Here is a 14,379-nt window from a genome sequence, read left to right on the forward strand (position 1 = left end):
TTTTTGATTTTACAATAAATAATTTTGAATTTACAAAACAAATAATTTTTTGCTGCCATTTTTTTTTTAATTTTTTTTTTTTCAATAACAAAAAAAAAATAATAAATAAATAAAAATTAAAAGTTTTCTTTTAACTTTTTTGTTTTTTTTTTTTCCTTTTTTTTTAATAATAATCAATGCTATAACCAGTCTCTCTGCCTTCACTGTCTGAATCACCCATGAAAATTTTTCATTTATTTTTTTTTATTTTTTGTTTTTTTTTCCTTATTTTTGTTCTGTTTTATTTCTGCTTCCAATTTCAATTTTTCTAGTATTTTTCTTTTTTTCTTCTTTTACTTCTCATTTACATCATCATCATTTAAATTACCAGCATTTTCATCATTTACATCGTCATTGGTATTATTATTATCATCAGTATCATCACCATCATCATCACCATCATCATCATTATTATCAGCATCATTACTGTTATTTTTACCATAAACATCTGATTGGTATTTTACAATTCCTCTTTGTGGATATTGATTGTGATGATGATTATGATGAATTTTTGCACTTTGATATGAAACTTTATATTTAGGACTTAAACCATATTTTGCTTTAATATCATCAACAGAAGATGCAATATTATTACTACCACCACCTAATAATGATGTTGATGATGCCGATTGTTCAAGAATTTCTTTTGGGTTACTTGTATAACTGGAATGAATTGCATCGCTTTCAGTGAACTCAATTTTTTCCGGTGCATGCTGATGATGTATTATTTGTTGATGTTTTTTACTTGGTCTATAAAATGTATTCTGTTGTATATGTTGCTGCTGTTGTTGTTGATTATCATAATGATGATTGTTATGATGGCCAACAATGATTGAATCAATATTATCATTATTATTATTACTATTACTATTTGTATTAATATTATTACTATTACTTGCAGATATTTTTGATGAAATTCTTATACCAGTTGATGATCCGGGACCCAAATTAATTCTTTGACTTTTATAATTTTGATATAAATCATTATTAAAATTTGATGTTATTGGTTCTGTAGATGTTGGGAAATTAAAATGATTATTATTATTACTATTATGATTATGATTATGATTATAGGCTATTGATTTTGTATGGTAGTCAGGTGAAACTTTTGGTAGAAAATAATCACTACTTGTCATAAAATCCAAATATTTTTTAGCTTGAAAATCTCCAATAGTTGAATCAGTTGATCCAACATAATATTTTACTGGTGATTCTGTAACATAATTTGTATCGGAATCACTGCCATCATCATCATCTTCATTGTTTGAATCATCATAAACAGAGTATGATGAATATTTATTATATGGTGAATTATTTGTGTTACCATATTTTTTTGGTGGATAATATTGTTCGCCATATGGACGTTTTGATTGATAATATTGTTGATTATTGAAATTTGGCTCACGTTCCCGACGATAATAATGTTCTGATTGTTGTTGCTCAGGGAAATTTACATATTGATGTGCTAATGCACTACTCGCGTATTGTGTTTTTCCGATAACATTATCACTTTTCAATCCACTACCATATTTTTGTTCGGTAGGTTTAACAATAACTTTTCCATCAAAATGTGGAGATGGTAAAAAATTTTTTTTATTTTGATTTATACGATGATAACCTTGATGACTTGATATTTTTGCTTCTAATGGTGGACCTTGCGACTGTTGATATCCTTTTCGCAAATCAGGATTTGCATTAAAATTTCCGGGAATTGATTTCTTTTTATAATAAATTGGATATTTATATGATTTTGTTGGATATCTTCTCATTTTATTATAACTTGATGGTGGTGTATAACTGGATGGTGTATAACGTTTTTGTTGTATCACTGGACCATTTGAAATTTGATAACGACGTCGAATAGCTGGCATTTGAACTGGTCTATAGTATCGATGTTGATTGATTTGTTGGGAAGGTGGTGGTGGAGGCGCATATCTTGCAACAATTTTTGGTGGTACATTTGAATTACCACCAAATACTTTTAATCTAACTGGTACATTATCATTCAATTGTCTACTTGATTGAGATGGATTATAAGCTGGAGATTGAACGGATGTTGTAGTTTTCTGATTTTCTATTCCATTTGCGTGAACAACTATAATTAAAAGAAAAAACAAAACGGTGTTACAATTAAAATATTTAATAAGGAGACTACAAACTTACTTAATTTAACTTATTTAATTAATAACAAATTTGTAAAATAATTTTTGATTAAAGGAAAGAGAAAATGTAGATACAAAATCCTTTAATATTATTTTTTTTCCACGGAATATCTCATTTCTTCTTTAAGGCAGCAATATTGAGATATTGACAAGTTAATTAGACATCATAAATAAAATGTAGATAAATAAAAAAAACCATAATTAAATTTTTTCTGGAAGTTTTCAGAAGAAAATGTTATTTCTGCGGTGACCTCATTTCAATTTTAAATTTTCATTTCGACGAAGTAAAAAGACTTTAATTACCATTTTAATTGGTTTCAACATTTGAAAATGGAAATGTTTATTTTGACTGTTTGGAAAGTATCTGACAATTTAATTATTAACTATTAATAATGCAAATTAAAATATTTGGTCCTACAATGAAATTTTCAGTTTAAACACGCGCCATGCAATAAGTAAGTGTTTAGGTAATTTATAAATAAATTCGATATTGAAATCAAGGCTCGATTTTCAATAAGTAAATAGCATATACCTAAAGGACAACTACATAATTATTACTCTTAGTTTTATTTAAAATAACTAGTAACAAAATTTCATATAGATACAGTTGGTTTAGTATTAATAATATTGCAAAATTACTACGAATATAAAATTTGAATTAAAAGTTTGTACAAAACACAAAGTAAACTTAAAATTTTTTTCAGAAGTTTTATAAAGCCATTTTCTGTAATTTTGTATATATACGTACGAAAAGATTTAGGGAATTTTGTAAAGAAATTTATATGTAATCCCGTTGATACTTCTAACGTTGTCTTACAATTCAGGGCGTATTCAACTAATCTTATTGTAGAAATCAACGTATTTCGCATGAATACGTACGTTCCTTAATGGCCAATAAATACACTGAATTAATTGAGACGATACTTTAGTATAATATTATTGAGTTCATTAATATATGGCGGTTTGTAAAAAAAACACATTTACTGGACATTTTAAGAAACCGGAACTTAGCCGTCCATGATTTAAAGATCCTGAAATCCTGAAAGGGATCTAAAATAATATGATGTTGAAGAAAAGTCGAATCTATGTAAATGTCCAGCCCACGAAAAGGAATTAATAATAAGTACGGTATAGTGTACTTATAGTGGCCTATGGAATAAAAGTGTTTTAACTATGTTACGTATTGTAAATTTATAATGATGTAAGATACCAAAACAGAACCGTGAGTTCTACAATTTTTATAAATAAAAATTTTCTGTGAAGAATAAAAACAAGCATGATGCAAAGTAAAACAAAACAGTTTGTATTAAGGAGACATTTGTCTCACGGGAGTTTTTTTATAGAGGTTTGACTGTAATCTATAAATGAATTGAAGAGCAGTATAATTGATAAAATATTCCAAAATAACTTAGAAATAAAAATAATTTACCATGAACGTAGCTATAAACTTTGAATTGAAACTATGTAGTTTACAACTACCTCCTAACTTCCTGTTTTTCAGTGCCTGAAGCGAGAACAATTTCAATGAACTTTATTTTGGAGGAATTATTTGAACTTTACGTTTGAATACAACTATTCCTTACGACACTTTTACCTATTCCTTGCAAATAATTAATTATTCTTAAAAATTTCTACTTCAATTTCTTTCAAAGACAATAGTAAGAATAAATTAATCAAAAATTGTGTACTAAATCTAGGCGCTTGTTAAAATTTTTTTAACCAAAAATTTAAAACTCACAAAGAAACATCGAACTTTTTATATACGTATTTATGTGTACATGTCTGTAATGCTCATTTTTAGCACTTTTCAAAAATATTTTTGAACAAAAGTGCTCATTAGTTTCACTCCGTCCGTCCGTCTGTCCATGTGTCCGTTTACAAAACTTCTACACCCTTGAAGATAAAAAGCTGAAATTTTTTACGTACATAGATCTTTACTGGAAACCCTAACCCCTTTAAAAGTTATACCCTCCTGAAACTATAAAAATGCCATTTTTTAATTATTGACTGCAGTGAAACTATAAGCATTTTTTAAATTTTGCAAACGCAAAAATATAATGGCTGGCTTCTTCTACCACGGCATACTATATTTAAACTTTAAAAAAACAAAATGGCCGCTAAAATTTACGGTTATTTAAAGTTAGTTTTTTTCTAATTTTGGATACCATTTTTCTTCCACACCGTACATTGTGGAGTGTGAAATTTTAACAGGTTTTAGATACTAATAAATAGTTTATTTCGTTAGAACAAAATTTTTTTCCATCTACAACCCCCTCTCAAGCTATCGCCTCTAGAAATTTGTAAAATTTGAATTTTTGACGCCTTATATTTCTGAAACCTCAAGCTTTTAACCTTAAAATTGAGAATTACGTTAACGCCTCTTAAAATTAATTTTTGCTTTATTTCAAAGACTGCATAAATCGTTCATCCTGAATGTATGCAATCCTTAATGAAATAGTTTCGTATATAAATGAAAATAATTTTAAAGGTGTGGTGGGTATACACAGATTGTTTTTAAAAGGAGTATTTTTAATTGTTGAAGAGAAAAGTGCTACAATACAAACCAAGTTTGGTTTGACCAAACTTTATTAAGTTTACATTTAGAAAAACATTACAATTTAATTTTCACTTATAAAAATTAAAAACACTTTATTTATTAAAAATATTCAAAAAAAAAATGAAAACGAAAAATTTATTTTTATTTTATTTTTAGAAATTCGATCGTTCCAGTTTCATAACCGTTTAAAAATCTAAAATTCAACCTGATTTCTGGCATCTTTTTTTTTGTCTCTTTTTTATTACTCCACTTTTTATTTCTCTTACTAAATAGAAATTCAATTAATGAATCCATTAAAAAAAAAATCAAACGAAAAGAAAGAGAAACAACACGAATTAAATGTGAAAAAGAAAAGGAAAAAAAAATTTAAAGAATGAAAAACCAAAAGTATAACGGTGATGATAACCTTTTAGAAGAAGAACGAAATTCAAACAACACAAATATCAAGATAATTAATTCATTTACCCTAACATTATCGCAACATTAATTGTTATAACACTGATTGCTTTAATGATATTATGTTTTCAGTATGAATTGTAACAAATAAGATAACGACAATATCGATACAAACGGTTTATCTCTAAAAGAAACGTAAAAATACCAATTATAAAAATGTGAGGAAATTTTTAATCTTCATTAAAATTTTAATGCAAAAAAAAGTGAAAATAATGTAAAAAATTTTGGATGCTGGGGCGATAAAATAAACTAAATAATTAAAATATTTAGCGTGACTCCATCATTAAGTGGTCGGATTCCACACTTTCTATATCATACGACAATTTTTTTTGTTTGTAAGTTAGATGGCATGTTCCAAAGAGTGTATGAACTGAGTTGACCTATTACTTATATGATCCCATATCGTCATGGATAAGCACTTGGATCAGTCGTTGATCAGTTAAATTAATTACTAGAAATAGTCGAAATATCAGTTATTAATTTACGAATTTTATAAAGCAAATATAATGCATTGACTTGTCAGAAAATTATGGTCAGACTAGCATTTACCTAAAGATCTTTTTTGCTAATAAGAAACAGAATAATATCAAATCTTAGCAGCCTACTGAAACAAATTCCATAACACAAATAAGTCTCATTTAGATTATACGTTCAAAAGTGAAGCCGGAATTCGTGTTACAATCATGGATAATATTATAGATGACATTAGTCCAGGCAAAATATGAATTTTTCGATATACTAAAACTAAGCATTAGAAAAATAACTGGTTTCAAAAGATGAGCTTATCAATTAGCGTGCTATTTCTCAACTTTAGATTATTTGCTGCATGGATTTGCGTTAAGTCACTCATGCATGCTCATAAATTAAGAACATTTAATGTCTTGGAAAATTTAATAGATAATTTTCTACATTAAAATTTTTCTCTCCAAAATTATTTCTGTTCTACACGGCGGAATAATAAGTTTATGTATTTAAGAATTGGGAATTGTTTAAAAAGTCAAGTCCCAAACTTTTACAAATTTTGATTTATTTTAAATTCATAAATAGCAAAATAATAGATTATAATATTTGCGCTAAAATTTCAGTTTCACGATTTTCATACCAAATTAGAACGAATTCAAAGAAAACTATGGATCAATTTCTTAATTCTCCAAATTTAGACAAATTAAAACTTTAATATTGTACAAAAAAAGGTTACTAAGAAAAGCAGAAGAAAATATAAAATTTTCAAAGCACAAAAAATTATAATCGTGTAAAAGCTTTAATTTTTGTTTATGCAAAATTGTTTTTCCTAAAATATATGCAAATTGTTATTTTAGAAAGTTTCAAATCAAGAATGTCGCATTTTTGAAAAGATAGACTAAAATGTACCAACATATTGTTTTAATAAATCTGTTCAAAATATGCTATTATTCAAATTTTAGAGTTTTCTTTTTAGTTCTTGAACCTACAAGGCGTTTAATTTATTGAATAAAGGCAAATTTTAATTAATTAAAATGCAATTCTCAATATGGAATAGTTTCAGTTTTTATGATTATTACCGCCACCTTCACCGTCATGGTCACATCATAAAAAAAAAGGTCCACTTCCCACCTTCATAAAGGTGACGATCGTTCAAAAAGTATGAATTACAGACCAACATACAATACTGGATTTCTATTTTAATAGAATTAGTAATTTATTTTTTGTATTACAATATAGGTATATTCATATATGTATTGGAAGAAATCTAAAATACCTGATTGAAAACGAACACCCATGAATATCCTAATCTAGTTTGTAAAATAGGCAAAAACAAGGTAATAAACTACTTTTTTAAGTTTTCAATTATATGTGCATATATGGTATAAAGTACAAAAATAATTACTTTAAATTCTTCATATTTAACTTATTGCAAATAGTTGCATATTTTATTGGTTTTTTAATCCAGTTCCATTGATCAAATGATCATCTTCTAATTTTTGCATATAATTTGGGAAAATCAATATTATCACAATGAACTTCAACAATTTTATGTTTGTAAAATTTTTCTTCTTTGTTAAAAATTTTGAATTTGTAAACACTCCATGGCAAAATACAGTTAACTCAAAATATTCAGTTTGTTAGTTTGCAAGACTGATAAAAACTGGAAAAAACCTCTAAAATTTTAATCTTCATTAAGGATTATATAGAAACTGTTTTTTAAAATGGCTTCAACAACATATTATCAACACATTACTAATTTTAATGCATAATGCATTTTTATTACAAGGCTACGGCGTAAGCAAAAGCAAGTATTGCCATAAATATTTAGAAAGACGATTTGTGAAATAGTAAAAAGCAAAATTGAATCCTTATTTTACCAAATTCAATTCAACAGAATTGAACAAATATTCATAGTGATTTAGGTTTGATATTGCGAATCTAAAAACCGAATCTGTGGGTTGCGCACCCACACTCATTAGTTTTTTCCTCTTCAAATTTTAAAATTTTATAAAATAAGTTTTCGCAAAAAAAGTGGATGAAACAAATTCTTTTCTCTTAGTTTTTCTTTTATTGTAAAATTAAAAAATAATTAAATTAAGCTTTCAGTTCCTATACATTATTTTACAATATTTACGATAAACCAAAAAATAATAGGCGACTATTCAGAAATTTTAATGAACAATTTTAATTATTTAAACTGAAATTTATTCAGAGTTGTAAAAAATAATTTTACAATTTAACTTAATAATAAAATGTATTAAAATAATTCAAAAACCTTGGGCGGAATCATGAAATATATGAACTTTATTTTTGCAAATTATACCAAAAAAAGCATTTATCAAAAATTTATATTCCTAGTGCAATTCATTGGGAAAAATTATAATTAAATAAATTAAATTTATGAGAAATCCTTTTCCGTAATTTCTCTCTCAAAATTGACAAGTTAACTGGAATTTTATCGACACAATTTTAGTATAATTATTTTAGTATATGCGCTGGATAATTTTTGAGATACGGCCAAATAACTTTGCAAGTTGCATGGCTACCAGAAGCAGCCAAGCAATTTCAACGACTTTTATCAAACACAATAGCCCTGATAATATATTCAGTTGTGCGAAATTTAAATACTATATATATATAGCTTCTATAATTTCTAAGATGTAGCCAAACAAATTTTGAAGTGATTTGGCCAGTACTCGAACCAGTACCTCCATTATTTCCAGTACCAGTTTAGACCATTATTTCTTTTAGAACTAGGTTGTAACTTTTATAAAATCGAAAATCATGGTTTATAAATGTGTGAAGAGTAACAAATCAATGGTTTTGCAAAAGAATAGCTAAATTACACCTCCATAAATCGATTCCATATATTTCCAAAACTACAAAATTTTTCCAATTTCTAAAAATGCAGAAAGTTAACGATAAATGCCATGACATTTAAAAAACATAATTATTTTTCTTAACTCACGCAACTCATCCTTAGATTCGAGCATATTTTGAAATATTTTGGTCATTTTGGAATTTAAATAACGTAATAGATTGTTGAAGGGAAAAGTCTTATAGAACTACAAAATTTAGGTATATTGTCCGCATTAACAATTTAAATTCAGACCGCTAAGAAGAGTTGTTCAATAAAAAATAAAATATATTTGCATTACAGAAGTCAGTTTGTCTATGAATACGAAGGCGGCTCTAGCACACGTTTAATTAAACTTCATTAAGAAAATTAAAAGTTGAAAATTACAAAAATACGAACAAAATGAAATTTCGTTTATTAAAACTTAATAAGTTCTCTATCTAAAATATTAAAATGAAAATAAAACCACTAAACTGCATTAAAACTGTGCAAAAAATTATTGCTCCATTCACAATTTACAATAATATTATTGCAATTCATGAAATGGCATCAAAAGAAAAATGAAAGTCGACCTCTATTTTCCTAACAAGTTAAAAATAAATTTCTTATATATTTCAGAGGTTTTCCCTACATACTCACATATATAGATAATACATAAATAATACAGAAATTATTATGCAATAACAAAATTATTTTTAACAAATTTAGTTTTATAGAATTCACAATAGTTTTCATAAAATTTTTAAAAGTTTTCTTTCATCATCTTTCAAAATTATACTCAATCCGAAATCCAAAATTTCATTTAATTTCTTCTACTGTATTAAATTTTTTTAATAGTTTCAGCTAAATGCCACATGATGTAAGCATATAACTCACAAAATTCTTTAAACTCTTAAAATTTAATATTAAAAATTATTAATTAAAAAATTAAATACATAAGTTGATAAACAAGTTCAATTGAGCTAACAAATTAATTTATTAAGCGGTCTGTCAAAAAATGGGACAAAAATTCTTATTAATTTATTTTTTTAATATTCACAAAATTACATGTGTATATGAAAAGAAAACTATAATAATGTATAATAATAACTAAATCATAAATAACTCAAACCATTTTAAAAGTTGTACCGGAATTAGTCCAAAGATAAAGAAATAAAATATTGAATAGAAAAGAAATGATTTTGTAGATTTTAAAGTTTTTTGGAAAAAGAAATCTATGTGAGATTTTATTTAATTTCTTTCGTTTCGCTTTTAGCCAACTATAATGAAAAATTATTACACATACGCACATTTACTTTCTACATATGTATAAGAATTAACTAGCTTAAGAATTAGTAAAACGGAAATATTTTTGAATTGAAATTAGTTCAGCGTTAAATTAATATACAATTAAGTGTCACAAATAAAAATATTACTCAAAAGAGTTTAATTTCTATGAGTGACAGTGATTTTATCAAATAGGATTAATCAATTTAAAATAGGATATTTGTGCAGTAATTACTTAATTCAAATATTCTGAAATAGGTTAGTGAGATCTAACTTTCCTGGAGTGCCTTCAGCCTATGCACACCTTAGAGTTCTTTTTTATGTGTAAATTTGGTCACTGACAAGCAATATTATTTTTAGTTTAAAAAGAATTAGGCAATTTAAAAAAATCTCCGGAGTAGCTATAATATTTCCACTTTCAGTCTTAATTGTGAGAACACGAGCTACCGACAGGGTATAATTTTCAACATACTGTTCATACTCAAGTATACCGTGAATTGAAAATATTAATATCCCGTTATTTCCATTAGCAAAGCTTCATGATAGAGTTTGACAGAAACAAATTATTTTTTGAAATTTGTTATAAGCTGCTATGCAAATAAATTTACGAATTAAGAAGTTGTGACATTTAAATAAGTAATTATTGTAGTGTTTAATCAAGTAAATATACTCATGTAAGAGAAAACGTTATAATATTGAGGTGTTAATTTAAAAAAAAATTTCATATTATTCAAATTGTCTTTGATCCGTAAGGACGCTTTCACAAACATTATTTATGAAATAAAGCTTAACACAATTTTTAAATCTGTTATTTTCAACAAATATGTGATTGAAATTTCAAACAAATTTACTGAAACAAATTAATATCAACTAGAACTTTCTACCTTAAAATTTAAAATTTAAAAAAAATTTAAGCGCCCATTCACGTATTTAAACGTTAGATAGATACGATAGGAATAAATTCAATGAATCCATCAAGAATACTTATGATGCCACAAACAAACTAAAGTGTTCCTAGCAGACGAACCATTGGTCTTTAAATCAGAAGCAATACCAAAATCCAATATTATGTAAGTGAGATAGTCAATTTCAGTTTAACACCTTTTGATCTGTTTGGGCATTTAAACCAATTTTTCTTCTTTAATCAAGATAGTCAAATCAGATCACGTTAAAAAATGTTTTTCACAACCAAAAAAAGGCTCCATTGAAAAATAGTTCCATCATTTTTTTTCAGGCAGACACTTTACATCGAAATTTTTTAAAATCTATTAACTCTAAAAATTAAAAAATAGCCTGTTAAACTATTAAAATTTAAAATTATTAATAAATTTTCAAATTTTATCCATCTGTATTAATTCTAGCATGTTCAAGAATAGTCTATGAACAATCTACTGAATTTAAGACTCCTTTTTTTTAAACATGTCAAGTCATCAATTATAATAATTAACATTGTAATTAACATTGCAATAATCTTAAATTTTTTAACAAAAATTTTTATAATCAAAACATAAAAAAATGCTTACATATTGTTAAAAAAATAATCACGATCCCACGATAAAAATGCATTTTCACAAAAACAAAAAAAAAATTCAAAGTTGACAACAATAAATTAAAAAATTAATTTTTTTTTTCTTTAATAAATGTTTAAACAATGCAATTTATGAGTTCATAAATTAATGATTTAAATAGCTGAATCAATTATATTATAATTAAATTAATAAGAACAAAAATAATTTAATACTTAAATAATAATAAATTTAAAATAAATTAACAAAAATTAAGATTAAACGCAAAAATCATTTACAACAAACAAAAATTGTATAAAAAAGGACGCGTTGATTAAAATGCACGTACAAACAAACGCGTTATTAAAAAATTATTCCTTTTTCTTTCATAAAAAACAAAAAAATAAACGGAATTAATTTTTTTCTTCCTTACTATTTCGAAAATTTTATGGTACCGTTTACTTTCGCATCACGTTTGAAACTGTTTTTTAAATTTAATTGAGGTTATACTAAGTTAGTATTTTTCAAGATAATTATTGCAGCTAAACTAAACTGAGTTTAAAAACAACAAACTAACTATTCGTTTGCCTATACCATACCTCTACTAAATTATACTGGTATGCGCTTGATAATCAGTTCATACATACCAATATTTTGCTGGCATTGACTTGTTGTTGAAAAAGAAAAGAAAAAAAATAAAATAAAATAAAAAGCATAAAAGTAGTAGAATGAAAGATAAAAATTGTTCAACTGCAAGATCTTTCAATGTGGAAATTTCATTTGTTTTGAGTTGTTCGTCGATAGTCAGATAGTAGAAGTATAAGCAAAGCATATGTTAAATAAATTTTCTATCTCTGTTTTACAGTTAAACAAAATACAAATATTTCTCTTTCTTTTCTTCTTATTCTTACTTTTATCTTTTCCACTTTCTTCCACTTCTATTTCTTTTTTTATTTTTAATTTTTCTTTTCAATAATTGCTTTGCTTTTTCTTGCTGTTTTTTTTTCTTTTTTTCTCTGGAATTTCTTTAGTGCACAATCAAGAGCGCAACGAACCAATCTTAACAATTTTTACATGCTTCATAAATATAGTATCTAAAACAAAATTTTGGCGTGCCAATTAATTTCGTGCCAGTAGTTTGAAAGATGACGTACATTAATATTTGCAAAAGAATATTTTAATGGATTCGTAAACGTTATTGGATAATATCTAATTACATTTTTAGCTGTAGGTATGTACTTATGCTAAATTTATTAAAAACAGTACAGTACCAGAGTTACAACAAAGTTCAATTCAAGAATAGAATTTTATTTTTTCTAATTTTCCCAGCTAAAACGGGACATTACTTACTAACTAAAAATTCTACAATTTTTTTTTTATAAATTTGATTAAACATAAAGTTGGCTCAGTGATTTAGCACTTAAGATAGCACTTTTTCCACCAACAAATACAATTAAAAACAATCTATTACGTCATTATTTAAATTATTCTTATTTATTGACAAAATATATAAAAAAATTGCATACAATTAGGATGAAATAAAAAATCTATGTATACGTAAAATTTCAGCTACCTATCTTAGAGGTTGTAAAAGAACTGATCCACGGACGAACAGAATGAAGCTCAAAAATACCTTTTTTAATACTTTTTTTTGAAAAAGTACTAAAACATTAGGTAATTATAGCAAATGCATAAAACAATTTCAGAAATAATTTTAATCATTTGTTATAGCGGCCCTTGTTTTTAGAAAATGTTTGAATACCAGTACGAATATTTTTCAACACGTACCTATATAATTTTCTAACAGATGATTAAACCAAACAATAATAACGGAAAATTTGTAATTTTATTAGTATAAAATATTTTTATAACATTTTTCTTGTGATTTTAAATAATGTGTGTACTTACAAATTTAAGTTGAAGTACACACACATTATAAGATATAAAATATGTTGTACACACTCTGTACTAACGATAACATGGAACATTACAGAGATTAAATAAAAAAATTTGCTTATAGCAATTTAGATATAGAAAAAAGGTAGAAATTTTTTGGATGAAAAACATGTTTAGAAACAAATGAAGGGGAAAAATTGTCGTTCAACAAGACAAAAAAAAATTAACAAAATTTTTTGAAGCTAAAGAAAATTTTGAATGAAAGTAGTTCGAAGTAACAGAATTTTAGCGGGGGTTTTATGGAGATTTTTAGGTAATTTTGGAAATATTGTCTTTCTGTTTTAAAAAATGTTAGTTAAAAATATTAAATTATAAATAGGAGTTATGTTTAAATATGATTCAAATATTTTTGACAGTTACACAACCCATAGCCCCATTCATACCACAAAATTCCATTCACCTAAAAAGGTTAATCATAAGATTAACTTTAGTGAGACCTATACCAAACAGGACATTTTGCTAGTTACTAAAAATCTTTCGGTTACAAACAAAACTTCCAATCCCTTTTCGTCCTTTTATTGCGAACAAAATCGACAGTAGTTTATATTTAGGCTCTCTTGAATATGGTGCCGCTTAACTAAGAATGTAGAATTATTCAATATAGTTATTGAAAAGCAGATAACTATACGTAGCCTTAAGAATGTAGCGAAGATCTATACATTCCAGGGTTTATTCCTATTTTTGCACCTCATACGTCCCTCTCACATTATTTATCAATATTTCATACACATGAATTCTCTTGAACTACTACATGAGCATATTGTGGCAAACAATAGAAACCCAGAATCTTTATTGTCTTTTAGACAACAGAACCGTAGTTTGAGTACTTCTGATGTAGTGGTATCCAAAAAACTGTGTTTTTCTGCAGCACCAACATCTTTTGGAATAAAAGCATACATAATTTTAAGTTTGAAATTCACCTTGATGAACCCTTATTTTCAATATTAAATAAACATACTATTTAAAATTATTTCAAAGTATTTTACGGAAGTTTTAATTAAAATTTCGAGCGAATTTTCTAGTTTTCTAAATTATTTTAATATTTTTTAATATTAATCACTTGCCTAACATTTACAAAATTTTCTTCCTGTAAAAACTGCATCATTTATTAACTTC

At 25.9% G+C, this 14,379-nt stretch overlaps 1 protein-coding gene across 1 annotated transcript; it reads right to left on the reverse strand.

Moving 5' to 3' along the window:
* Positions 1-163: 163 nt before the first annotated feature.
* LOC129610419 (homeobox protein 12) lies at positions 164-14,162 on the reverse strand. The gene is made up of 5 exons (XM_055522986.1): positions 13,991-14,162; positions 1,820-2,134; positions 939-1,711; positions 437-821; positions 164-207 (listed from the first exon to the last, which is right to left on the reverse strand). The coding sequence occupies exons 1-5, from the start codon at positions 14,160-14,162 to the stop codon at positions 164-166; spliced, it is 1,689 nt and encodes a 562-aa protein (XP_055378961.1).
* Between the last annotated feature and the right edge of the window lie 217 nt (positions 14,163-14,379).

Source organism: Condylostylus longicornis, unplaced genomic scaffold, assembly GCF_029603195.1.
Source record: "Condylostylus longicornis isolate FDR11 unplaced genomic scaffold, ASM2960319v2 ptg000044l, whole genome shotgun sequence".
Taxonomy (NCBI): Eukaryota; Metazoa; Arthropoda; class Insecta; order Diptera; family Dolichopodidae; genus Condylostylus; species Condylostylus longicornis.

What these genes read in the sequence shown, in the direction of transcription:
- LOC129610419 (XM_055522986.1), bottom strand. Translation starts at nt 14,162, where the DNA reads ATGTATGCTTTTATTCCAAAAGATGTTGGTGCTGCAGAAAAACACAGT. An exon ending in TAGTTCAAGAGAATTCATGT is followed by an intron (nt 2,135 to 13,990) that starts GTATGAAATATT and finishes TTTTAATTATAG; the next exon opens with TTGTTCACGCAAATGGAATA. An exon ending in TGATAATAATGATGATGATG is followed by an intron (nt 208 to 436) that starts GTGATGATGATG and finishes TGGGTGATTCAG; the next exon opens with ACAGTGAAGGCAGAGAGACT.